Source organism: Larimichthys crocea, chromosome X (assembly GCF_000972845.2).
Source record: "Larimichthys crocea isolate SSNF chromosome X, L_crocea_2.0, whole genome shotgun sequence".
Classification (NCBI taxonomy): Eukaryota; Metazoa; Chordata; class Actinopteri; family Sciaenidae; genus Larimichthys; species Larimichthys crocea.
Window position 1 is genome coordinate 23,463,456 of NC_040020.1, and position 25,379 is coordinate 23,488,834.

General features: G+C 42.3%; 3 protein-coding genes across 5 annotated transcripts in view; 2 read left to right on the plus strand and 1 right to left on the minus strand.

Moving 5' to 3' along the window:
* The first annotated feature begins 1,134 nt into the window (after positions 1–1,134).
* On the plus strand, positions 1,135–10,103 carry tnpo2b (transportin 2b). Of its 2 annotated transcripts, none has more exons than XM_019260946.2 (24): positions 1,135–1,367; positions 2,054–2,153; positions 2,410–2,485; positions 2,599–2,748; positions 2,991–3,097; positions 3,188–3,321; positions 3,449–3,530; positions 3,894–4,016; positions 4,127–4,245; positions 4,345–4,405; positions 4,518–4,689; positions 4,819–4,971; positions 5,288–5,513; positions 5,612–5,783; positions 5,897–6,091; positions 6,188–6,346; positions 6,817–6,910; positions 7,008–7,106; positions 7,201–7,296; positions 7,407–7,482; positions 7,757–7,856; positions 7,982–8,056; positions 9,018–9,147; positions 9,252–10,103. In XM_019260946.2, the coding sequence occupies exons 2-23, from the start codon at positions 2,055–2,057 to the stop codon at positions 9,123–9,125; spliced, it is 2,676 nt and encodes an 891-aa protein (XP_019116491.1). In that variant the 5' UTR covers positions 1,135–1,367; position 2,054; the 3' UTR covers positions 9,126–9,147; positions 9,252–10,103. The 2 variants fall into 2 exon arrangements, with proteins under 2 accessions (XP_019116491.1, XP_019116492.1); XM_019260947.2 differs by having other exon boundaries at positions 6,823–6,910.
* Positions 10,104–14,015: 3,912 nt separating this feature from the next.
* On the minus strand, positions 14,016–24,185 carry nherf2 (NHERF family PDZ scaffold protein 2). Of its 2 annotated transcripts, XM_027283172.1 has the most exons (7): positions 23,323–24,185; positions 22,673–22,990; positions 17,070–17,264; positions 15,887–16,040; positions 15,582–15,802; positions 15,294–15,483; positions 14,016–14,824 (listed from the first exon to the last, which is right to left on the minus strand). In XM_027283172.1, exons 1-6 carry the CDS (start codon positions 23,515–23,517, stop codon positions 15,316–15,318), a joined length of 1,251 nt encoding a protein of 416 aa, XP_027138973.1. In that variant the 5' UTR covers positions 23,518–24,185; the 3' UTR covers positions 14,016–14,824; positions 15,294–15,315. The 2 variants fall into 2 exon arrangements, with proteins under 2 accessions (XP_027138973.1, XP_027138972.1); XM_027283171.1 differs by having other exon boundaries at positions 14,016–15,483.
* tsc2 (TSC complex subunit 2) overlaps positions 19,024–25,379 on the plus strand; it is a 37,957-nt gene continuing 31,601 nt past the window's right edge. Inside the window, exon 1 of the mRNA XM_027283169.1 lies at positions 19,024–19,034. The gene's annotated coding sequence lies outside the window, so the exon portion shown is untranslated. The remainder of the gene's footprint in view (positions 19,035–25,379) is intronic.

The window sequence follows — 25,379 nt, forward strand, 5'->3', positions numbered from 1 at the left end:
TGGGGTTGCTGGCTTCTTTCCTTGAGATACAGAGCAGCTGTATGTTTGTGTTTAGGAAAGCAAGTGCCATTCTGATCATTACTATGGTAACCGAGGTCAGAGGATAGGGCTGTCTCACTCACATAGATACGACAGATTGGTAAATAATGTAAAAGCCTTGACAGAGTCAAATTCAAATTCAAAACAACTTTGTTTATCTGGGGCATGGGCAGATAAAAAAAAAAAAAAAAAAAAAAAAAAAAAAAACATACACCCACAATGACAATGGAAAGACTGCAGAGCGTTTATTCAGAATCAGAATCAGAAATACTTTATAATCCCAGGGGGAAATTATTTTGTATACAAACAAAATCAACATATGTAAACAAGTAACCATCTATTAGAACTCTATATATATCGGTATATAAAATATCAAATTTACAGTTAAATAATGTGCAACAGCTGCAAAAAAAAAAAAAGCTGCAAAAAGTGATTGAGACTGTAGAGGGAATGAACGATTTAGAGTAATAGTTTTACAAGCAAAAAGCATAATGCCACACTGGTGCATGTTACACTTTACACTCTGTTGAACAGTGTATACAGTATGTCATGTCCATTTACACAGCTCTCTCCTGGAAGTCTATTCCACTCTACCACTGTCATGTACAATAGGCATTTTCATTTTCATTCCTTGAATTGGGAAGGGCCACAGTGAGACAACATGGGGCTAAGGTTCAACACCACCCTGACTAGTTATTTTGAGCTGTTTGAAGTTTAGTTTTAATCCCCTTGAGGGTGCTACTGTGCCATGAAGTACATGCAAAGTCAAAGTGAGGCTGTTCTACAACTGAGGTTATTATTTTCAGGGTTCCCTTATTTAAAAAGGGAAAATGTGAATGTGATTTTCTGGTCTTGTGATCTCTCCACTCAGGTATCTGCCCATGTTTTGGCGCATCCCCTACCAACTCAACCTTATTCTTGAAGCAAATAACACATATATACACGTATATTTAAGTCTTAACTAGTTCTCAACATGTTTGTTCACAATCTCAGTAAAAGAATTTGATGCATCTTAACTAAGTGTAAGACAGCACAGTGACACACACACACACACACACACACACACAGCTCTCCATACGGTTACCTCGCCCGTCCATCTAGCAGTACGGAAGCCCAACATGCTCAAACGGATCACCCGGCTTGATTGCAAGGCATGCAATCTCTGTCACATAGCAGCTAGCACAGCGACCACACAGATCCACTGAGATTAGAAGTTTGTGTCTAGCTACGCGGATCGCGGTCATATTTTATTTAATGTTAAAAGTCACAGCGTAGCTGCGCCTTTTTTTGTCTATAGAAATATAGATCTAGCACATCGGAGCGAGCAGGTAAAAAAAAAAAAAAAACCTTTCGCGGTACTTTCAAGATGATGCTAGCTAGCCTTACTAGCTGCCGGGGGGGTTGATATGCGAATGTTGTGATTATTAATGCGCAGTCTTTGTCGCTTTCATTACAAACACTGCTTTGACAGGGAAACGCAGCCGTCCTCGTAGTTAACACAACACGGCGTTTAGCAGCTGTTTTCTGTCTCAACCTTGTATGTGCTCACAGCGACGCTAAGCTAAGCCTGCTATCTGAATGAGCCAGACATTTGCGCCTGTCTGGGCCTAATGTAGGAAAGGCTGCTTAGATGGCCACTGATAGTTGGTGTTGTCAGTGGTTTATGCAACTGTAACTCACTAAAGGACGGGTAGCTTTTTGGTTTAATGGTAGCAAAAAAGGTGGAAAACGTTCCTAAAACACGAGCTCTTTCACCGCAGTGATTTGCTACATTGTTTGACGGATATTCCCGATAAATGTCGATTCAAGCAGCCGACCGTGAGGTTAACAGTCAGGCAGCGTTTGACAAGTTGTTGCTATTGGTAGCGACAGCTGTGCTTGTTTGCTAAATCTGCAGTAATCGTTACTGCGTAGCTTGCGTTACTTGTGTACGTGTTTTGAGTAGTGATGATGAGGTCACGGCAGTGACGCGCTTCGTAAACAGGTAATGCGTGTTTGTGTGTCCTGTGTGTAGGATGGAGTGGCAGCCAGATGAACAAGGTCTGCAGCAAGTGCTTCAGCTACTCAAGGACTCCCAGTCCCCAGACACAGCGACACAAAGAGCCGTGCAAGAAGTATCCTTATGTCGGTGTGTGTGTGAGAGAGAGAAGAGGTGTGAGATTTTGCATCTCTAAGAGCTTTTGTGTCAAAGCGGATGACAATAAAAGCTGACTGGGCGTGTTCTCAAAGAGTGTTTTTAATTGTATATTCATCCACACTGCCAAAATGTCAAACACAAGGTATCAGGAGTGGGTGTGTGAGCTTTTGTTATGTGTGTGTGTGTGTGTGTGTGTGTGTGTGGATGGTTGAACTCCTTAACAGATCCTGCAGAAACTGGAGCAACTCAACCAGTTTCCAGATTTCAACAACTATCTCATCTTTGTCCTCACAAGCCTCAAATCTGAGGGTGCGTATGCCCGTTCCCTGCAAATATTTCTGCGTCTTACCTCACCTCTTTTGCATTAAAAAAAAAAAAAAAAAGTATTTATATTCCTCCTCTCTGCTGCTTTCCTCCTCAAGACGAGCCCACTCGCTCTCTAAGCGGTCTGATACTGAAGAACAACGTTAAGGCTCACTACCAGAACTTTCCTCCCAACGTGGCTGACTTCATCAAGCGAGAATGCCTCAACAACATCGGAGACCCTTCGCCGCTCATCAGAGCTACGATCGGTGGGTGTTTTTAGCGACAAAGAGAAGATGGAGAAAGAGAAAAGCTAGTGTTGGCTGCATTTTCTTTTTTTCAAAGCCAGTGTGAGTCAGACTACTGTGTAGGTGGTTGAATTTTTTGCAGGTAATGTGGCTCTGTGGAAACCAGCGCTCTGTTTGTTTTAAATGATTAAATGCGATGGTGAGTTAAGTTACCTGAATTTTTAAGTCCTGTTATATCTTTGTTTTTATTATCTTTCATAAAGGTATCCTGATCACGACCATAGCCTCTAAAGGAGAGCTGCAGACCTGGCCGGAGCTCTTGCCTCAGCTGTGCAATCTGCTCAACTCGGAGGACTATAACACCTGCGAGGTCAGGCTCACCTCCCTGCATACACAGATATCTTTGTAATGTTAATGTGATAATCAGATTCATATCTGTTACGATTTCGCTCCCTTTCAGGGTTCTTTCGGAGCGCTGCAGAAGATCTGCGAGGATTCATCAGAGTTGTTGGACAGCGACGCCCTGAACAGACCTCTCAACATCATGATCCCCAAATTCCTACAATTTTTCAAGCACTGCAGCCCCAAGATCAGGTCAGTGAAACGCCAGACTCTTCTTCTTCTTCTTCCTGGCTTTCTGTCTTTCTGCTGGCACTTTTCCACTTCAACTCGCCCTGTTGAAATCATCACTATAGATCCCACTTGTTTGTCTCTCTCTCAGGTCCCATGCTATAGCGTGTGTGAACCAGTTCATCATTGGTCGAGCTCAAGCTCTAATGGATAACATTGACACCTTCATTGAGGTGAGCACAACAGGTTCATGTATTGTCTTCAAACCTCCCATCCTCACCAAGACTCAACTTTAGCCCCTTTCAGAAAGCATCTGTCTGTTCAATGTTCTGTGTTTTTACTGTGAAACAAACATGTCTATATTATGGATTAGTTCTATATTTCCTGACTTTATCTGGTTTAATTTAATAATTTAAAATAATAATTAATTTTGCTATGTTTGTGCTGTATTTGCTACTTAAGACGAGCCACTACAGGAAGTTGTCTACACTGTAAACAATGTAAATGTGGCGTAACAGTGCACGTTTTTAACTTAACCTATTCCCACCCCCCTACCCGCCTTTATCTCCCTCTCTCCATGTCTTTTACATATCCAGAGTCTGTTTGCGCTGGCCGGTGACGAGGACAGTGAAGTGCGGAAGAACGTGTGCAGGGCTCTCGTCATGCTGCTGGAGGTCCGCATTGACCGTCTCATCCCACACATGCACAGCATCATCCAGGTGAGGCTGGGGCGTGATCTCAAACACAGCTTTAAACAGAGCGGAACAAGTGAGTGGCTTCCTCCTCTACCTCCTCCTCCTCCTCATCGCCTCTTCTTGTCTGTCAACAGTACATGCTGCAGCGGACCCAGGACCCGGATGAGAATGTGGCTCTGGAGGCCTGTGAGTTCTGGCTGACTCTGGCTGAACAGCCCATCTGTAAAGAGGCCCTGTCGGGTCATTTGGTCCAGTAAGTGTCAGTGTGGTAACAGGTCATTGGACAGAGTTAGGTTGATGACAAGGAAGTGAGTAGTAATGTGGTTGTCTGCCCCTTTTTTTTCTTTTTCAGACTGATTCCTATCCTGGTGAATGGGATGAAATACTCTGAGATTGACATTATTCTTCTAAAGGTGAGCCCCCCCCCTCCCCCTTCTCATACAGACACCCTGCCTTCTCTTCTTGTCTCTTCTTTTTTAGCAGTGTCCATTCTGTATTCACCTTTCTGTCCCTGTTGTCCTCCAGGGTGACGTTGAAGAGGACGAGGCAGTTCCAGACAGCGAGCAAGACATCAAGCCTCGCTTCCACAAGTCTCGCACGGTCACTCTGCAGCACGAAGGAGGGGAGGGCGAGGAGGGGGAGGACATTGATGAGGACGAGGACGACGATGATGATACGCTGTCTGACTGGAACCTACGTAAGTTACAGACAGATGGGCAGTTCTTAACTTTTAATAAGAGCTTCATGATTAATGTTCAGAACCACAGAGCGCATTTGGACAGTTCAAAGTTATCTAATACTGATGGTGGTCCCCCCCCCCCTCCAGGGAAGTGTTCGGCCGCGGCTCTGGACGTTCTTGCCAACGTGTTTCGTGAGGAGTTGCTTCCCCATCTCCTGCCCTTGCTCAAAGGCCTGCTTTTCCATCCTGACTGGGTCATCAAGGAATCTGGCATCCTAGTGCTGGGGGCTATCGCTGAGGGTGAGACACGGCACAGACTTGAAATACAATATACTTATGGGAAGACATGTAAACAGTGGCAAAGGATATTATTTGGTTGTTATTTCCTAGACAAGAGGTGATCTATAATCCTTGAATATGTCCTGATATTTTTACTGCCTGAGATAAAGAACTTCTCTTCTTATTAGGCTGGTTAATTTGGTTAATTTCGGGCAAAGCCAGGCTAGCTGTTTCCCCCTACTTCTAGTTAGTAGCTAAGCTCACCAGCTGCTGGTGGTAGCTTATCCCCCAAAATGTTGCATTTCTTAAGATGTGTAAAACGGTTTTGTCTTTCCAGGCTGTATGCAAGGCATGGTACCCTACTTGCCTGAGCTCATCCCCCACCTCATCCAATGTTTGTGCGACAAGAAGGCCCTGGTCCGCTCCATCGCCTGCTGGACCCTCAGCCGCTATGCCCACTGGGTGGTCAGCCAACCCCCTGACGCTCACCTCAAACCCCTCATGACAGAGCTGCTCAAGCGCATACTGGACGGGAATAAGAGAGTACAGGAAGCGGCATGCAGGTGCAGCTCGCTCTAGTTTTTCCTCATGTTCTCCTGTCCCGTGTTTTCTCACCCATCGCTCCTACATCCCTCTAACTCCCATCTTATCGTTCCTACAGCGCGTTTGCCACCCTGGAGGAGGAGGCGTGTACTGAGCTGGTGCCTTACCTGAGCTTCATCCTGGACACGCTTGTTTTTGCTTTTGGGAAGTACCAGCACAAGAACCTGCTCATCCTTTATGATGCTATAGGAACACTTGCAGACTCTGTGGGACATCATCTCAACCAGCCTGTAAGCACAAAAATGCACACATTTACACAGCTTTGTTTTGTGGACAACATATTTAAATTTAATGGTAAAGGGACAAATAAATCACAGGCCAAACGCACTTGTTTTTTTTTTAGGAGTACATACAGAAGCTGATGCCTCCGCTGATTGCCAAGTGGAATGAGCTGAAAGATGAAGACAAAGATCTCTTTCCTCTGCTGGAGTGTCTGTCGTCTGTTGCCACGGCCCTGCAGAGCGGCTTCCTCCCATACTGCGAACCCGTCTACCAGCGATGTGTCACCCTGGTCCAGAAGACACTGGCTCAGGCCATGGTGAGCCACACACACTTATGCTTCACATAAATTACACTTTATCCCATTGTACCACGTCTGATCTTTTTTCTCCACCTTCTCTTTTGTGTGTCTCAGATGTACAGTCAGCAGCCAGACCAGTACGAAGCACCCGACAAGGACTTTATGATCGTTGCTCTGGATCTTTTAAGCGGCTTGGCTGAGGGACTTGGTGGCCACGTGGACACGCTTGTGGCACGCAGTAACATCATGACTCTGCTTTTCCAGTGCATGCAGGTGAGGAGAGCCCATGTGTGCACGTCATTGTATTTGCATTCTGTTATTACCTCTCCTCCCTTTTTGTTGTTCATCTGCACTGGATTCAAATTACCTGCACACTCACAAGAGATTCACAGGAAATGATGCAGGTTACGTCATTGGTAGCAGCCTCCCTGTTCAGCTGTAACCCACCTACAGTCATATCACAGCTATATTTGTTACTGCTGATGGAAACCGAACATTTTCTCTCATTAAATTAGTTCAACTGATGAACTATAGGGTGACTCTTGTTGTGAAGCAATGTAATTGTCACAGATTTTAGTGCTAGTTGCCACAGATAGATTAAAAAGTGCAAAGCAATTGGTTCAGTCCTCGTTCCATCACAGACTTGTGATGATGATGATAAAGTAAGAACAGCCACAGTGAGATGTTAGTTGTTCTTTACAAGGTGTGTGTTCACATTTGTCTTTGTCTCTCTGTCTCTTCTGTCCCAGGATACGATGCCCGAAGTAAGACAGAGTTCATTCGCTCTGCTGGGTGACTTAACCAAGGCATGCTTTCCTCATGTCAAACCGTGCATTGGTAATTATCACGTTGTCTCTTTCACATGCAGCCACACACAGTGCATACTCAATATTCAAATATGTCGATGACATTTTTTCGTGTGTGTGTCCTGCAGCTGAATTCATGCCAATCCTCGGGACAAATCTGAACCCAGAGTTCATCTCAGTGTGCAACAATGCTACCTGGGCCATAGGAGAGATCTGTATGCAGATGGGTGAGTTGCAGCAAATCTTTATCATATGCGATTGCTGTGCAGTCGAGATGTGGCGTCTTGATGTGTGTCTCACTTTAATTCACCTCTCTATCAGGCGTGGAGATGCAGCCGTACATCGCTATGGTTCTGAACCAGCTGGTTGAGATTATTAATCGACCCAACACCCCCAAGACCCTGCTGGAGAACACTGGTATGATGAATACACAGATATTTCTTTAATTTTTAGACCGAGTTTTCTAGTTACATGTTGAAAATCAGAGCAGATTAGGAGAAGTTGACTCTGACTCTCTCCTCTTCCAGCAATCACCATCGGCCGACTGGGCTACGTGTGTCCTCAGGAGGTTGCTGCCATGCTGCCACAGTTTATCCGACCTTGGTGAGCGATGGCAGGCTATTGGCAGGCTGTATCATTCTTTGTGGTCTTGAGATTCTTTAAATAAATTCTTGAAATGATTGCAATCAGCGAGTAGTGAAAGTGAACCGCTGAACCCTCTGAAAACAAATGTCCTCCCACACAGTGAGACGAAGACAGTTTGTTGTTTTCATCTTGTAGAAAATGTTCTCCAGTAGATAATATAAGAGAGGTGAATTCTCAGCAGTGACTGCATCGAGTTTAACAGCTGCTAATTGGTTAATGTGGCTTGCCGCAGGTGTACATCTCTGCGGAACATCAGAGACAACGAAGAGAAAGACTCTGCCTTCCGCGGGATTTGCATGATGATTGGTGTGAACCCAGGAGGTGTCGTGCAGGTGAGACGTTGTGTACTACAGGATTTAAGTGAATGCATTTGCAGTCTGTGCATTTGGCAGTAAGCACGCAGATGGTTCAGGACTACTTTTCAAACCTTCTCACTTCTTCCTGTGTGTTTGTTCAGGACTTCATCTTCTTCTGTGATGCAGTGGCCTCCTGGGTGAATCCTAAAGATGATTTAAGAGACATGTTCTACAAGGTGAGGGGTCACTGGGTGATAATAGTGTGTTGTTCAGGTGGTAGAAACATGGTACGACTCGACTCAAAGCATTTTTGGTACCGGGAACTTTTGATCATTTCGTTTCCTACTGCAGCCGGTGCCCCCTTCAGTGTAGGTGGGATTCTTTAGATGATTGTCATAGCGAAAATGCCACGATGTCATCTTCAACGCGACACAGTAACAATGGAGAATATCCTTTGATCAGCAGCCAAACAGAAACGTTAAAATCTGGGTCCAGTGCATTTTGTTTCTGATGGATTAGTTGTCCGCAATGTTTTATCAGCTCACTTGGAACTTCAACCATTCACCATTAACTGTGGAAAAACTGAGTGTGCAACATAAAGCAACAGCAACAAAGAAGGAAAAGGAGTATTGTACCATTTTCGAGCAGAGACGTATGATGCAGTGGAAAAACATTCATATTGAGGAACAAGTTCCTATGTTTACACATCCAGAAGGCTGATTTGAATTCACCAGGAAATCATCATACTCTTCTGTATGAGTCACTGTGAGGTGTGCTCATCTCACTTTGCTCTGCTGTAGAGCTCAGCAACACAGACACTGCTGTTGTTCTGCAGAGAAATGAAGCGAACACAACCTCACCCTCAGGAGTTTACCGCATGAAGCCCAAAATGCTCTGCATGCAAATTTTGTCTCGGATTCACAAATGCTGGAGCCCAAGGGCATTTGCCTTCTTTGCCCAGTTGTTAATTCAGCCTCATTGCAGTCAGTCAAACATTGAATGCAGGGTTGTTGCTTTTATGAGACCTGGTTTTGATAAAGGAATCTTTAAAGGGGAACTGTTGAAAGACTGCATATTTGATGAAGCAATTATCAACCCCTTGCATAGCTGCAAAATTGTGTAATCTTGTGGCCAACTGCTGAGGGAAGTTAAAGATTGCCTGAGGATGTGCCTGAAATCTTCTGTTTATTCCTGCAGATCCTGCACGGCTTTAAGGAGCAGGTTGGGGAGGAGAACTGGCAGCAGTTCTCGGAGCAGTTCCCCCCACTGCTGAAGGAGAGACTGGCAGCCTGCTATGGCGTTTAGATTCTCTACACCCACCTAAGAGGTAATCCCACACACACACACACACACATCATTATTTAAACTCAAACCAAAAGTATGTAAATGTTGACGCTGAAGTTAACTTTGCTGTGTCTGCTCTCCCTCTAGGTGAGCCAGCAGGAGGAGGGTGAATGGGAAACTCATCCATCTGTGTATTGCACTGCCCAGATCTGGGGGGAGGGAGAGGGATGCTATTGGCCGCTCCCCCTGACGGACGGCCCCCACGCCCTATGTGTTTGTCCATAGAGGGAGGGTGGGCGGGTGGGAGGGAGGGACAGAGGGACACCTCTAGATTAACTAGGCAGGGACCCGACACAGAAAAACTAACTGGTAGGGACAGCTAGAGAGGGACAGAGAGAAGGACATGAAGGAGAGACAGAGGGATAGACAAGTTGGGAAAAGAGGGAGGCAGGGAAAGAGACCAGCAGAGAGAAAGTTCAGGGAGAGAAGAGGGAGGGAAAGCAGTAACAAGGCAGGGAAAAAGAGCGACAGAAAGGTCTGTTACTTGGCTGGGAGGACAGGGACAGTTGAGATTTTAATGGGATTCTTAAACTTAAGAGTAACCAATAGCTTGACCGACAGAGACAGACCAACGTACACAGACTCTCACACATACACTTGTACATGCTGTACATGCAGTACATGGAACTGACTGTGGGTGGCACTATTATTTAGACTTTATGAGACCTACTACGTGTAGTTAGGGACAGACAGGCAGGTGTCTCAACAACATTTTCTGGGTGATATCTTTCTTTTTCCGGGGAATAGGATTCAATATGAATTACTTCATCTGTAGTCACTGAATTCTACTTAACTGTAAGATAGTCTCGCTATCCGCATCTATGTTTTCCTACCTTCATTTTTGACCAGAGTGCTGCTTCACAGAGCTATCCATCTATCAGACATACTCCTGTCACATTTTCTACCTGATCAAAAGAGAGAGGAGGAAGAAAAAAAAAAGAGCAAGTGTCTTTCCTCGTGGCTTCACAGAACACCATTCCTGTAGGAAGGGAGGATTAGGGCTAACACATTTTTGTTTTCCCACCAGAGGGGAGGAAATCGTAGAAAGAAATCACATCTTTAGTTGTCTCTTTGAGATTTGTGTGTATGTTTTTGTGTGTATGTTTTTGTGTGTGTGTGTGTGTGTGTGTGTGTGTGTGTGTGCGCATGTGCAGTTTGTAAATCCTTACTTTGGCATTCTGTGTTAACAGTGTGTGAAATATGTATTGTTTTTGATATGGTACCGAGCTAAAACTTGACTCCCACCACAATGTCCTTGGCACCTGTTAACTGTGACCAAGTGTTTGTTTGTTGTGTGTGTGTGTGTGTATGTGTGTGTGTGTGTGTTTGTTTGGATGCAAGACTGTGTGTGTGTGTGTGTGTGTGTGTGTGTATTCTGTCTACATTCGTACTGATATCCATTTGATGCCATATTGATATCTTAAGTAAAACAGTGATTGGCAATGTCATTGTGATCTTTATAATGTTTTAAAAATGGTCCATATTCTTTTTTTTTTTTTGCTGCTACTGATTTTTGTTTCTATAGTGGACTTAAATTTGCACAATTAACGCAAAAAAATTGAATTAATGCTATTTTCAGTGACTGTTAAGTTGTTTTTGCACTTTTTATTTTATTTTACCCTTTTCTTTTTTGTATGGACTTTTTTTTTTTTTAACCTCACCCATATGATATGTCTTGACCCTAATGTCAGTGTTTGTCATACTGTGTTGCACTGTGAAATTAAGTGTCTTTGACTGGCAAAAATATCCCAATACTAAATGGCAAATAAAAACAACTTTGTGAAACTGGGACTAATCCGCACTTTTACAATGACTAACTTTGCCATATTGCTGAGGTGCGTGTGTACGTGTGTGAGATCCTGCATGTGTGTGAGATCCTGCATGAATAGGCGCGCATGAGTACTGTATCTTTTTTTTGCCTAATGAGCATGTATCGGATAGTTAAGTGGCGTTCATATGATGTGTGCACAGTAGGGGTGCAAATTAATATTTTTTTGGAAGGGTAACCTGCCCCAACCTACTTTGCGTGCATGCTCTGTGTCTGTGTTTTCATTGCATATGTGTGCGCGAGTGTGTGTGTGTGTGTGTCGGACATATATTTCAGAGTAATAGGATTGCCCTTTACACACCAACACACCACCTCAATTCTCAATGAGAGCACAGTATACTTACAAAAAAGATAACAGCTAGGACACTGCCAAAGAGCCACTGAAAATTAAAACCAGACCAATAAGTAGAGACGAGCTGCTATTTCAATATTCAATATGTGCATCATGATGATGTAGAAGCACCGAAGGGCTTTTGAGATTAACCATGGAATAAGATTTTGCCAGCAAAACTGATTACAGGGATCTATATTTTTTCATTGATATTCAGCCAGTGTTTTAGTGTAATATAGACGTTTGGAAACAGACAGACATTGGCACTTGATCTGACCTAGACTGTGACCACTGAGATAATCAAATCAATCATGAATCGCTTCAAACATAAGACAATCTGAACCCCAGTCTAGTTCAATTTCCACAGTCTCAGTTCAAAACTTGTACGAGAAAATGTTTTTAGTTGCTTGATAATTTTAGTGTTTTTTTTTTATTTGTGTAACTGATGTTTTTAGTTCAAACAAGCAGTTTTTGTATCTGGAGGATCAGTGTACATTTTCTATGGATGATACTGTAGTTTGAAGGAAGGGACGGGTGCGACAGCATTTTGAGGTGCAAAGGAGAAGGGAACAAAGGAGAGATTAAATGATGCAGAAGGAAGGATTTTTTTTTCTAAATTCTGTTTATATAATAAAAAAGCATGATATTGTTGCAGAAAGATGTTGGTACCTTCTTGTTTTCCTGTGGATTACTTTTGCCAGTCGTGTTCCCTTATGAAGGTGGGAATGGAAATAAACAGTTTGAGTCTATTATATGATTTGTAGTTAATATGTGTAAAATCTCTGGATTCTTGAAATAAATCATGTCATGCATGCTGAAGGCTGGATGTTAGTGTTGCCAGTCTGGTTTCTTTTTTGAGAAAATAAGGGCATATGTTGGGGCATAAAAGTAGCCAGGCATCAAGGTTAAAGCTATAGTTAAAGTGACCTCAGAGTTGAATCCCATAGAAAACCTGATGAATACTCAACTTTATTCCACACAGACTGAACTGAATCCTCAAATGACACATACTTGGCGTTCCAGAGGTTTTAACTGGAGTAAGGTCTGTGTGTGAGAGAGCACTATAAATCTCTACACATGCTCAGCTGAGAGTGATTTATCACCTCCATCTACATTTTAAAAGACACGATGCATGATGTAACTCTCTAACTTTGTTTTCTTCCAAAACTGAGCTGCCAACTCCAGCAGAAGGTTTTCATTTCCAGCCCACAGGATATCACTAGAAATATTGCTCAATCCAGAATGTGCCCAGATCACCCTCACAGGAACTCTGGACCAACATTGCTAATCATACATGTGGTGGAGAATTTTGTTCATCATCTGTGGAGAGAAAGTGCACAGGAGTCCAAGTGTCGCAGTGACACTTATGGATCTTGGACCTCTTTGCTTGCCAATAATGACGTTAAAGCACACCCTCTCATGTAATATTGCTTCATTTAACACAATCCTTGACCCTGCTTGACCCTGTGTAATGATCAAATTATCTCAAAGTCTCAATAACTCCACAGCTGTGTCTATTTCACATGTAGCCCATGTTTCAACCGCTTTGAACTCAAATATTTCATTACTGAGATTGCACATTATATACATTGTATACTATGATATCACACTATTGTTTAACATATCAAACTCTATTATGGCAGCGCAATCTTCCTATGGCATATCATTTTATATTACACATTATATATTATTATACGAGCATTACGTCACAGTGATGTTACGAGTTGAAGAAGATGATTTCGTCTTGCAGGGAAGAACTGTGGGCAGCTCTGAGGCAAACAAATACAAACAATCAGACTAAAGTTAGTTTGGCTGACTGTTTACTGCCTGCAATGATAAATGAATTATGATATAAGTGAATGAATTTGTATTTGGTATATGAAAGATCTGGATATTTGTGACGTATACAGCAGCTCTGGTCCTGTGGAAGCCTTTTTGTTTCTGTGCGTCAGATATTCATGTCAAAGACAGCAATATTTTTCACAGAGTATGTGTGTTTCTGTTTCTCTCATCTCTGAGACCAGATAAACAATGTGAATGAGCTGCCTATCCCCTATAAACCACGGATCTGATTTCTCTCTAGTGCTGTAATTACAGGCTTCTATTACAAAACAGATCTTGTCATCCCTACTTTGATATTCCTTGTTCATACTTGGGGTGGACCAGGGACAAAATGATCCCAGAACTGAGATCTCCTTACTTCGCTGTCACCGTCTACATCCCAATATATCACAATACACTAACTAAGCAAACATTGTTGGCAGGTGAGTTTTTGGTCCTCAAGGACAGGTTGTAACAACAAGAAAGAACTGTCCATCTGATACAAACTTTGTACCAAACAATGGCTTCTTTCAGACATTGTTTGGGGAGATATTTTGTCACGTCCCAATGGATGCATTGTTGTCTGAGAAAGAGAGACATGTCCTAAATGGCACTCCAGGTGGCCAAAGATGACTGCTCTGTTCTGGTATGAATTAAAGCTCGACAGATCAGAACAGACAGTAACAAATATAGACTCTGGCCCACCACTATCAAACCTCGGGGTTAGGCAATATAAATATGTGTGGATAGTAATGTTATGCCTGTAATGGACCTCGGTAGATTTATGATGGGACGGCCTGATCCACTGCAGGTTAGATAGATAAAAAAACATAACACAACCTCATATTTCACAATTATTTGAGAGCTGACATTTTGTTGTAGCATTTACACACATTCTGAAAGTTTATTTCACATTGTGATCAATTTCAACCAAGCACATCTGAGAGAAAATACATAATAACAGCTAGACATCACAGGGTCTACAGTTTATCTAGTCAGCAATCTGTCATTTAAATTATTTTCTTTACAGAAATCCCTCTAACATTAAAGAGAAGCACTGAGGTGATCCAACATCATTTCATAACTTAGCCTCCACCATTTCCTCTGTATTTACATTTGAAGGTGATATGCTACATTACAACTCACATGTTAGTATGTTTATATTTTGTTAATATAAAGACAACTACACCAGGACTCACAATGAGCTCACTGGAATTTGAAAAGACATGAAACTATGATTTCAACAAATAAAATCTACCAAAGTTACAACAATAAAGTGTATCTACAGCAAATATGGCCCCAAATCAGGCTGTTATAGACTCATAGTCACTACTCATGGCTCTAAAATGACTACGATTTAATAAAAAGAAACACTGTGTACTGACCAGGCACCATTTGCATGGATGAGTCTCTCGGTGGATGATATGCCAGTCATTAATGCCATTGTTTAATGCAATGTGCTGTACGATTTCTCACAAATCCACAGAACATCTCTTTGTCCTTATGTAAAGTAAGCATCTAGAGAATACTATGTTAAATCTTATCATGATTATTTTGATGAATAAAACTACCTGCCTCTTCAACCTTTTATTTTACCGTCCCTCTGCATGGTTGAGGTACAGTAGTTGAGAAGAATCACAATATTGTACCTTGTTGTTCCACTTCTTCTCTTTTTCTCTCCTTGCAAACAGACATCGGTGGAAGAAGTATTCAGATCCTACACTACTTACTACCACTTAAGTTAAAGTACTAATAACACACTGTAAAAATACTCTGCTCTAAGTAAAAGTCCTGCAATCAAAACATTACTTCATTGAAATGTACTTAAAGTGACGAAAGTAAAGTACTCATTGTGCAGTAAAACAGTCCCTGTCAGTATTTTAGTATTATATCTGATGTTTTTGTATTAATATCACTGCTGCACTCATGTGTATGTTGCATTTTACTGATGTAGATGTTTAAGGCTGAGCTGATTTGAACTACTTTATATGCTGTTGGTTAGTTTAATCTACAGCAACGCACTATAGTCTATAAGATCATCACATGTTTGTAGCGCCGCTGAAATTTGCCTCTGAAATGTATTAGAAGTATGAAGTTACATAAAATGAAAATACAGTAAATTTGTACTTAAGTACATTAATTGAGTTACATTCCACCACTCCATTCTGGGGTCAGAAGTTGCTGAAGATCTCATGTCTCTTGCTCCAGTCCATGGGAGGTGCTCTCTTCTTGTTGCGGCGTGCGAGCACCTTTTGTTTAGCCTCAGCAGCTGTGGGACTCAGACGCAGGCCACTGTCCATGAAAGGATCTGAAACACGCCTGTCGTCCTCATCTGGCACCTACAATACACGCAAATGTATGTGTTTTATGCACATGCCTTGTTTTCTGACTGTTTGGTTTCTTCCATTATTTACTGCCACACCTCTTCCTCTCTCACCTGGATGCTCATGTCAGAGCTGCTGATCTCCGATTGGGTGGTGGAACTTCTTGAGGACTGAGATGCTGAGCTCCCGTTGGCCCTGGATTTTGGAGATGTATTTGTGATCGGGGAGTCTGTCAGCGTGACGTTTATCATCGGTGGCTCTGTGGCGGGAAGTTCAGTTGTCAAAGAGGGGGTGGGTGAGGCGCTTTCTGTAGCTGATTCATCTACAAAGACCTCTGTGAGCGAGAAAACAGAAACGCGTGAGACATTTTGTCTGGAGACTAAAGACAGTTGAGAATATATCTGTAGGTGTGTGAGACCTTTTTCTTGGATGGTGGTGGGTGTGAGCCCCAGTCTGTGGAAGAGCTTGTCTGTCTCCCTGTCAACCACTAGGAGACGCACTTCTCCCCCTCCTGCTCTAATGAGTGCCACTACCTCTGAGTGCCTCAGGCCATCTACGTTCACTCCGTTCACCTGAGAGAGACAAAAGGCGATGTCAGAGGAAGCAGAAAGAGTTGAGCAAAGTGACAATAACTTAGAGGCAGAAATTATGAAGTAGCCATGACACAAGCAGGATGTTCGGTATGTCTTTCCTCACAGACCAAAAATAGGTCTGTGATCTGTTTAGAAGTGAGTTTATTTGCACAAATTTCTTTCCTGCCTCCACTCTCTTCATCTACATACACTAACTGCACACGTCATGCCTACATATCCACATAAAGACACAAACACCAGCCCCTCCTCTACAACTCCATCCAAGATTATAGCCTGCTGTCTTTTCCTATTGTGCCCCTTCAAACAACACCTCTATCCCACTCACTATAAGTCTAATACAGTGGTTCTTAACCTGGGTTCGATCGAACCCTAGGGGTTCGGTGAGTCGGTCTCAGGGGTTCGGTGGAGCCTCCGCCCTGGAATTTTTTATACCATTTATTACAACATATCTTTGTGAGCAATCGTTTTCGAGGATGCTGGACATAAAAACTAAGAAAAGGAACAGACTTTGCTGTGAAAATGACATGAGACTGGCACTTGCCAAGGTGAGGCCACGCATATCTGAACTGGTCTCTCAAAGGCAACAGCAGAAGTCACACTGAGGTAAGTTGTTGTGAGTTCATGCACTGTGTTGGTTTTGTTATTTGAACAAGGTGATGTTAATGCACGGTTCGTTTTGTGCACCAGTAAAAAAAAATCATATTTTATTTTTTACTAAAGAAGGGTTCGGTGAATGAGCATATGAAACTGGTGGGGTTCGGTACCTCCAACAAGGTTAAGAACCACTGGTCTAATATGAGTCCAGCTAATCTTCTCTAATCCAATCACACCTCAAATCAGTGCACAGAACTGGTTAATATGGAGAGTGTAAGCATTGTTTTTTCCAATCAGTTCTCTAAAAGTCACCTCTGACATCAAATCTGCATATACTCTGATAAAAGGGGTCGGGGTGACTCTGCCTTCTCCCACATTCACTTTAATGTGTGTGTCGTGTGCTTTTTGTTGTACCTCCACCAGTCTGTCTCCAGGCCTGATGTCTGCACTCTCAGCAGCTGAACCGGGATCCACGGAACGCACAAACTGTCCGCGCTTTGACTTATCGCTGTGCAGGTTGAAGCCGTAGCCGTGCTCCCCCTTCACCAGGTGACACAGACGGGGAAGGTGCTCAACCGAGGGCGGTTCTGGTGAAGGCTGCACCTGCAGCTAATGGGACATAAGACGACAGCAAAGTCTAGGATGAAAACTTTATAAAAACAGGATATCTGATATGTTTTTCCTACTTTTCGTGTCACACCTGTCGAGTTGAGTTTTTGTCCTGTCTCCATGTTTGTCTTGTGACTTCCTGTTTTATTTTGGAAATTAACTCTCCTCTCGTTTCAGGTCACTTGCCCTTCCTCATGTGTCACCAGTCTGATTGTCTTCCCTGATTCCTGATTGTGTCCACCTGTTCCCCATTACCTCCATGTGTTCATATAGTCTGCGTCTCGGTTTGTCCTGTGCCAGTGTGTCATGTCGTTCGTCTTGATTTACCAGTACCTTGAATTAGCAATTCCTTGTCACAGTTTCCGCCTCGATCTGAGAGTTTTTGGTTGGCCTTTTGCCATTTAATTTTCATAGCTTTGGTTAGAGAGGTTTTTCCTCATTGTGGTTTTTTCCCTCCTTGGAGGCATTTCCTGTTCATCCGTTTTTTGTTTGGTTTTCCCTCCTCTGAGGCATTTTCTGTTCTCTTCAGTTTTTCGTTTTCTCCCCGTAGACCATAGGATTTAGTATAGTAAGTTTTCATAGCCATCCCTCCTGTTCGAGGCGCTTTCTGTTGACCTTCCCCTTTATTTTTGTGTGCATAATAAAGCCTGCTGTACAACTCTGCATCCAAGTCCAACCTCTGTGTCCCAGGCCTGTCAATAAAGTAGACCTGAAAGTTGTTTTCTAATCCATCATCACATGTGCATGGTAATGCATTTGAAGTGCAGATTTTCTTTTCATTTTGATAGATTACAAAAGTTTCAAAGAGCCTGCAGATTTTCATATCAGACAGAAATGAATGTAACAACATCCCAAAAAGTATAAAGTGCAAGTCATTTTTAAAATGTAATACACTAAAATGATGCACCACACCACCACTAATTATGGCCTCAAAATGACTAGAGAGAGAGTTTAATAGTTTTGTATAATGTAGGGGTGTCATGATCTACCTGTATTGCTATTTAAAAAGTTAAATATTGATATCATGTTAATAATACAATGCCTCCTTAATCATTTATGTTTCCTTCCTTTTCCACTTTATGGTTCACACTTACTATACTGTCATTGGGTTCATACTCCAACATAGTAGGTGGTGGTATTTAAGCAAGAAAACACACAATAAAAGTTAAATGAATTTGACTCATAGCATCTATTCCTATATCACGATAATGTTATTCTGAATTTGCAATAATAATTTTGGAAAAATCAAACACTGTGACAGCCCCAGTATGACGGCATTTGAAATTTGATTATATTATATTTTACATACATTTGCCATGTTGTAATATACTGTATATTAATGCTGGAATATTTAGCTGAGCCGGAGAAAGTGGCTGTCGGGGTGAGACGGTGGTCTCAGAGCTAAGCAGGGTGGGCTAAGTGGATCAAGCTGAGAGACATTAAGACCAATCCTGAGCTTAATGACCGACAACAGGAGTTGACACATTGCGTGATTCACATGCTGACAAAACCTGTGCCTCAACTAGAAGATACATGCTGGCTGTGTGTGTGTGTGTGCTTGTGTGTGCGTTTTCAGTGTAAGGACCACAAAGAGCTCAGGATAGTGACTGTCTAATGACACTGCAGAGACTACGCCTTCATGGGTAAGCTGACCTGAGGGCAGATCTCTCTGTCCTTTCTGCTCCATCAACAACAAACTCATTGCGTGTGTGCGCGCACACACACACACGCACGCGCACACACAGACGCACACACACACACACACACACAGTGTCCACCAAGTTGTGAGTGTGTATGAATGATGATATGTCTACATCCCTGTCAGATCGCCATGGTGACAGGTCACCATGTCTTCTGCTGGTTTTAAAGATCTCTGTTTATGTCACTGGCCTGTTTACTATTTTGGTCATGTCGGCCCAAATTAACTGAGACACGCACAGACAGGCTTCACACTGACCTGGTCTGAAAATATCGACGACAGATTTGGTATTTCCATGTTGTGGTCATGAAAATCAAGTCAATTGGAGTTAAGCTTCTTAAATGTGAGAATTTGTTTATTATCTTTGTTTTTATAATAATAAATAATAAATACATTTAATATCTTTGGGTTGTGGACTGCATTTTGAAGCTGTCTTGGAGGCTTACTTTCTTCTACCTACATTAATCTTTTAAATGTTACACCCTATGCTATACATTTAACAGAAGGGAACTATAAGAATGAGTTTTGTTCTAAAGTTTTTGAGGAAATCGACCTTTTGCAGACAGGTGTGTGTGTTCATGTGTGTGGGTGTGCGTGTGACTAAGTTAGACTGTTGCGTGGCTGTGACAGCAGCCAACATTGAGGTTATGTAAGACTACTGTGTATGGGTGTCTGCTGCCAAAATAACATCATGCAACAATGACATTGTGTCTGTATTTACATGTATAATGTGAATGTCACAAGATGAATGACACAAAGTTGCAGACGTAACAGAGATTATGTGCACGTATGAAAAAATGTGAGCATGTGTCTTTTGTATGCTTAACAGGCACAGGAAATGCACACGGAGCTTCAGTGGTGTGGCCCGGGGATTAATACGCCACAATACTTTTCTAATCGGAGCTGCTGAATTAGTGGTCAAAAAATAACCCCTCACGTACTATACATAGCACTCAGTGAAAATGTCTAGAATATCATGGTGATTGATGATAAAAAAACCCATATTAAAATCTGCTACACACTTAAAATAAACACCGAAACTTGTGCAGATGAAAGAATTGGGGACTTAAAGACAGAACGTTGTCTCTATCATGCGCCCCGTTCTCACACTATGTAACATTAAGATCATGTGCGAGTAATACATAGCGCTTTCACTTACTTAATTTAGTGAAAATGGATCACATTTTATAGAGAAAATGTTTTCTGATTTTCCTGCTAATGTCCTCCAGCTGCAGCACATCAACTCTCTGTGATTTACAGAACTACCTGATGGACAATAAAGTAAAGTGCTGTGAACTATAGCTGCTGTTAGCTAATTGAGCTCAGAAAACTGGGGGGAGTTTTTGTACCACAGGTGTTTTGAACCACCAGGAAGAGGAAGTTTTCAGACATGGGTGAATGCTCACAAAGAACAAAGCTGGTGTCGTGACAGAACTGGAGGTGGGCAAATGGATAATCTAATTGGGCTCGGCAGCTCATATGGGCATAGCTAATGGCAAAGAGACCAAAGGGGATATTGACAGAGGAAGCTGAAAGAAAATAAGAGAATGACAGATCAAGAAGCTACCAGACAAAAGTAAAAATGGACTGTTTGCTGACTCGTAAATAATATTATCTGGCTGCTATGTCTTGTGTTGTTGCAATCGCCGTTTGTTGTTGACTTGCTAGTTTTTGATCATAAATAATATAACCATAACTAATACACATGCACAGATGTCCACATTTAGGACAGTGGTATTCTCTAAAACTGGTGGTACTACATTTCCAAAATACAAATTTCTACGCAAAGTTGCTTTTAAGGCAAAGCACAAGAAGAAAGGGCACATTAAAAGCCTTTAAATTGTCAGGTTATTCATGATTAGAAGCACAGATAATATGTGCACTGAACATTATTCATGATTAGAAGCACAGATAATATGTGCACTGAACAGGATTTTGTAATAGTAAAAATTATTTAAAAAAAAAAACTCCCTACCCTTCCTAATTCTAGGCTCCCATGTTTTCTCCATGTAGAGGAGGTGGACACATTAACACCTGCACAATATATTGCAATTCATCACAACAAGCTTGACATAAAAAAAAATTAATAAAATAAAAAAAGCTGCTGAGGATTATAAAGTTTATATTTTGGTTGTAGCTCATATTTTGAGCCACTGTTGGCTGTGATGTAATATATTACACTATGTTGTACAGGTGCTGCTGTTATTGCGTATTAAGTTGTTTGATCTTAACTTATAACCAAGAGAGCCGATGTGGCCAGCCAAGGGGCTACCTGTATTTACCCTGCCTTTCAGCTAAACAGATGGCAGTTTGAAATGAGGCGCTGGTCTTGAAGATCCTGGTTCACTTTGTTTGGAGCCCAAACACTGAGTTCAATCTCTAACAGACAGTTCCCAGTTATTTCAGCCAGGCTGACATTAAGACGTCAGAGTGATGTTTGGCTGGCACTTGTGGAAACTTTGTTTTTGCCATATCACATTTGCTGTCTCGCACATTCAGGAATTTGAATGAGTTTATGTGTATTTCCTGTAAATCAACAGAGCTTCAATGGCATGCCAAATAATGTGTCCAGCTATACCTGATCCCTTTTTTTAGCTGTAAGGTCAGAGGTGTCCGAGGTCCCACAGTAGGAGAGTATGAGATTGTGTGCCCAAAATAAACTACACGAAGAGATAACAATACCTGCGCAAAGAGTTTGAATGTACAACATTGTTATCTTAAAATCTGATCCCTCCCATGTCTGCTTGGCACGTTCTTTCATCCAGGCAGACACTCAAAGCCTGCTTTGTCAGAACCCATGCAAATTAAAGTTGAACCGACTAGATAGTTGATAAAATCTGAACTCAAGTTGGACAGTCAGTTCCCTGTACGTCACAAAACTCCAAGTACAATACATCAACAGACTGTTAAAGAAGATTCAAATTCTCTGCCGTTCAGTTTGACTCAACAATACTTAAAGTTCAGTTGAGCGGGGTTTTGTCTCTAGCATCTGCAGTCAGGTGGGAGGTGTCAGTCGAAGGTGTGAGGTGTTAACGCTCAGTATGCACCAGGAGACAGTGCTCTCTAAATACAATGTGCATTTTAAATGTTCACACTGCTTAGAGACTCTGGTGGCTCGTAAACAGGTGTAACAATAAGTTAAAAAAAAAAAAAAACAGAAACTCACTGTTTCACTATGTGATGGAGGGGAGGAGAGAAATCCTTTTAAACCTGCTGTGATTACACTATTTTTGTATACTGTTTCACTTTTAAACTTGCATGTAGTACAGTGGACTTTGAAGCCTAATTTTGACTGGAACAAGAGGGATTGTGCAGTGTTTTTGTGCACATGTTGTGCAGATATTCATCCAGATGAATCAAACAAAAAATAATACATTTAAGATACAATATAGTGACTAATATCACAGCATAGGTGGTGATTTCCTTCCCCTTTTTACTCTGTGCACCTGAGGTTTTTGCTGGAATACCAGAAACCAACATTTTTTCTCCAGTTTCTTCCAGTCCCACCTGTTCAGAGAAGACTCTTTCTAAAAGCACTGCTTTGGCACTAAATCCAGCAAGCAGATCACCCAGATGTTTAAGTACAGACAGACACCAGGGGAAAAGAGTAACAACAAGAGAACAAGAGAACACACACTCTTAACAGAGTAACACACTGGCTCACTGCTGCAAAAATTCCAGTGTCTGACGTATTGGTGCCCACCCTTACCTCTGTATCTGTTGCTGTACTGGATGTCACCGAGGATCTCTTGACCCTGTCTTTTGTGGTCATGTGTATGGGCGAGTCTGGAGCGGGAGGCTGAAATACGTGTGTGTGGTTGAGTTTGGGTGACAGGGGTGAATTCCCTCTGGGTAACGGAGAGTTAGAAGGTGTGGGCCTCGGTGAGGGGCGCGGGGAGAGGGTTCCCATCTCAATGGCCAGGTCCTCTGTGCAGGCCAGGCCACGGCTGCGGAGGAAGTCATCCGTGTCTCTGTCCACCACCAGCAGCCTGGTGCGGTGGGGCACCTCACAGATATGGTTCACCACCTGCAGGGAGAAGAGAGAAGTAACAGAGAGGATCTTAAGACATATTACAATGATTAGTGTGGTGTTATTTAGTGCATGTTGTTTACCCTGAACTGGCCTGCTCATAACATACTTTTAACATGACAAAGACACCCAGTGATTCCAATTACACAAGGCTCACACTGACCCATTTTAGTAGCCCCCCTCCTCCTCCTCCTTCTCCTCAGGCAAAGAAAAAAAGTGGTCTAACAGGTATAGAAGTCATTGTTTGTACCTCTGAGTGTGTGCCTCTCCTGGATTCTCTCTAGCATACAAGGCTTGTCTAAAAACGTATTTATTGAGCCATGACTCACTTGTTGATGGGTTTCGTTCTCAACATTCTCCCCGTTCACCTCCACCACCCGGTCCCCTGGCCGCAGCCCGGCCATGTCAGCCGAGGAACCGGGCTCCACTTTGCCGATGAACGGTCCGCCTTCATTCCGCAGGTGAAACCCATAGCGCTCTACTTTGGTCAGGAAACAGAGCCTAGGTCTCAGCTCATTTTCCATCCCAGCCAGTCAATAGGGGAAAGCAGGTCAATGCGTCTCAGGAGAATAAACAGGTGCTTTCTCCAGGAGCGGTGGAAAGTCTCTGGCTCTTAATCCAACGTACTGCTGCCCGCTCCAGTGACCAAAAGCTCATCATCATTTAGCATAATGCGAGTCCATTAATAATCCACAATTTTTTTAGACAGCACAAATCGAAAACTAGGCTAAAACTAATGAGTGTTTAATCCATCATGTAAATGCCAGGGGCCCAAATGTGAGCGCGCAGAAATGGCGCACGGCTTGCGTAAAATAGTGGCCAAAACCCACCGACAGGAGCCAGATCCAGTCCATCAGAGGAGTAATCCAACAGGTCAGAGATTAGAAAGCTGTTCCTCGCACGTAACACTTAATTCTCATCGTCAGATGGGTGTGCGTCCTCCTGTGGGACCCGGTGCCAGCGTGAAGAGGCGTCAACAACAGATGCCACTACGTCCCCGTCAGTGCACACCTGAAGACGGAGCACAGCCGCGATGTGCTGGCAGAAATGTATAGCCTGTGAACAATAACGAGGCTGTAAAATTGTTACTATGGCACAAACATTTTTACGCAACCCATACGCCAAAATGCGTTCAATGTAACGCCGAGGACATTTGCTCTAGTTACAGCCCATCTGGGGAGGTAGAGGCAACCCTAGGTGGTGGAGGTGAAAGTAGACTGACTGTGACCTGAGAACGGAAATCTTTTCTCTCCGCCCTCTGTCCCTATCTTCACTGGAGATCAATAAAGGGACAGTTGCGTAAAAGGGGATTTAATGTTCCATGAAACATAAGCTTACCTTGTGTTTGTGATGTGGTAATTCAAGTTTACTTGCATTTATCCATTCAAAAAAAGGAGTCTCAAGTAATCCAGGACAACCTTTTTTTTTTAATCCCGTGACAGAAATCCTCAACCCTGCAATTGTGCCTTTTAGCAACACATCAGATCAATGTTTAAGGTATAAATTGTTGCCTGAGCTGCCCTGCAGCAACATTTTTATTTACTTTCTCTTAGTTGAGAAGACATAATTAAAAACTAACACTAAGTAATTAAATAACTGCACTGACACAACTCAAAGCTAAGGTACAATGTCACAAACATGGTGCACATGTGTAACATTTCACATGGGTTTCAGTTCAGTGTATTATCAGTATTATCATATTATCATAGAAGGCATTTTGGCTTGTAGCAAAACAAATACAAGTGTAACTAATAACATTTACAGTGGTTTTGTTCCATTTAGGTGTACCAGTAATCCACGAACATGTAATAACATGTTCTCTGGAAGTGAGACGCCAAGTTAGCTCTACACCTGCAGAGAAAATGCCAATGTGCTCACTTCACAAGGGTTTAACAAACTGTGAGGAAATATTATGTAACAGAATTGTTTGTAGTTTAGGCATCAGTAATATCACATTTGCAGAAAACAATGTGAACCAGAAATTTGCATGTGATTTGTCCGTTATGTTCAAGTTGTGACTGTGTTAGTTTGTATGAACAAGAGGCTGTGTTTGAACTCTAAGTCATTCTTGGGTTCTTTCCAAAGTTTAATTTCCTTTCATGATGCCTTCACTCTTTTTACATATGTACTTAAAAATGCTTGCAATGTTTGTTTATTTCTTTTGTCTTTTAATATTTTACACTGTGTGACTAGCAAAGTTACTAAACTAGTAAATACAAATAGCATGTATGGGTTGGGACTACCTACTGTCTCCTAGTATATTTAGTTTAGTTATAATTGAGTTTACTGTGTTCTTGTTATTCTCACTGAATGCACAACAGACAAACTTCCTCGATTGGACAAACTGTGATGTGTTTATGTTGTTTTTTTTTTTGTCATGAAGTCT

Coding starts and splice junctions, on each gene's coding strand:
- nherf2 (XM_027283172.1), bottom strand. CDS start 23,517: ATGGAAAATGAGCTGAGACCTAGGCTCTGTTTCCTGACCAAAGTAGAG. Junction 17,265..22,672: donor GTACAGCAACAGATACAGAG/GTAAGGGTGGGC, acceptor ATGTCCCATTAG/CTGCAGGTGCAGCCTTCACC. Junction 15,484..15,581: donor GCTCTGACATGAGCATCCAG/GTGAGAGAGGAA, acceptor CGTGTATTGTAG/GTGCCAGATGAGGACGACAG.
- tnpo2b (XM_019260946.2), top strand. CDS start 2,055: ATGGAGTGGCAGCCAGATGAACAAGGTCTGCAGCAAGTGCTTCAGCTA. Junction 6,347..6,816: donor TGCTTTTCCAGTGCATGCAG/GTGAGGAGAGCC, acceptor CTGTCTCTTCTG/TCCCAGGATACGATGCCCGA. Junction 7,107..7,200: donor AGAGATCTGTATGCAGATGG/GTGAGTTGCAGC, acceptor CCTCTCTATCAG/GCGTGGAGATGCAGCCGTAC.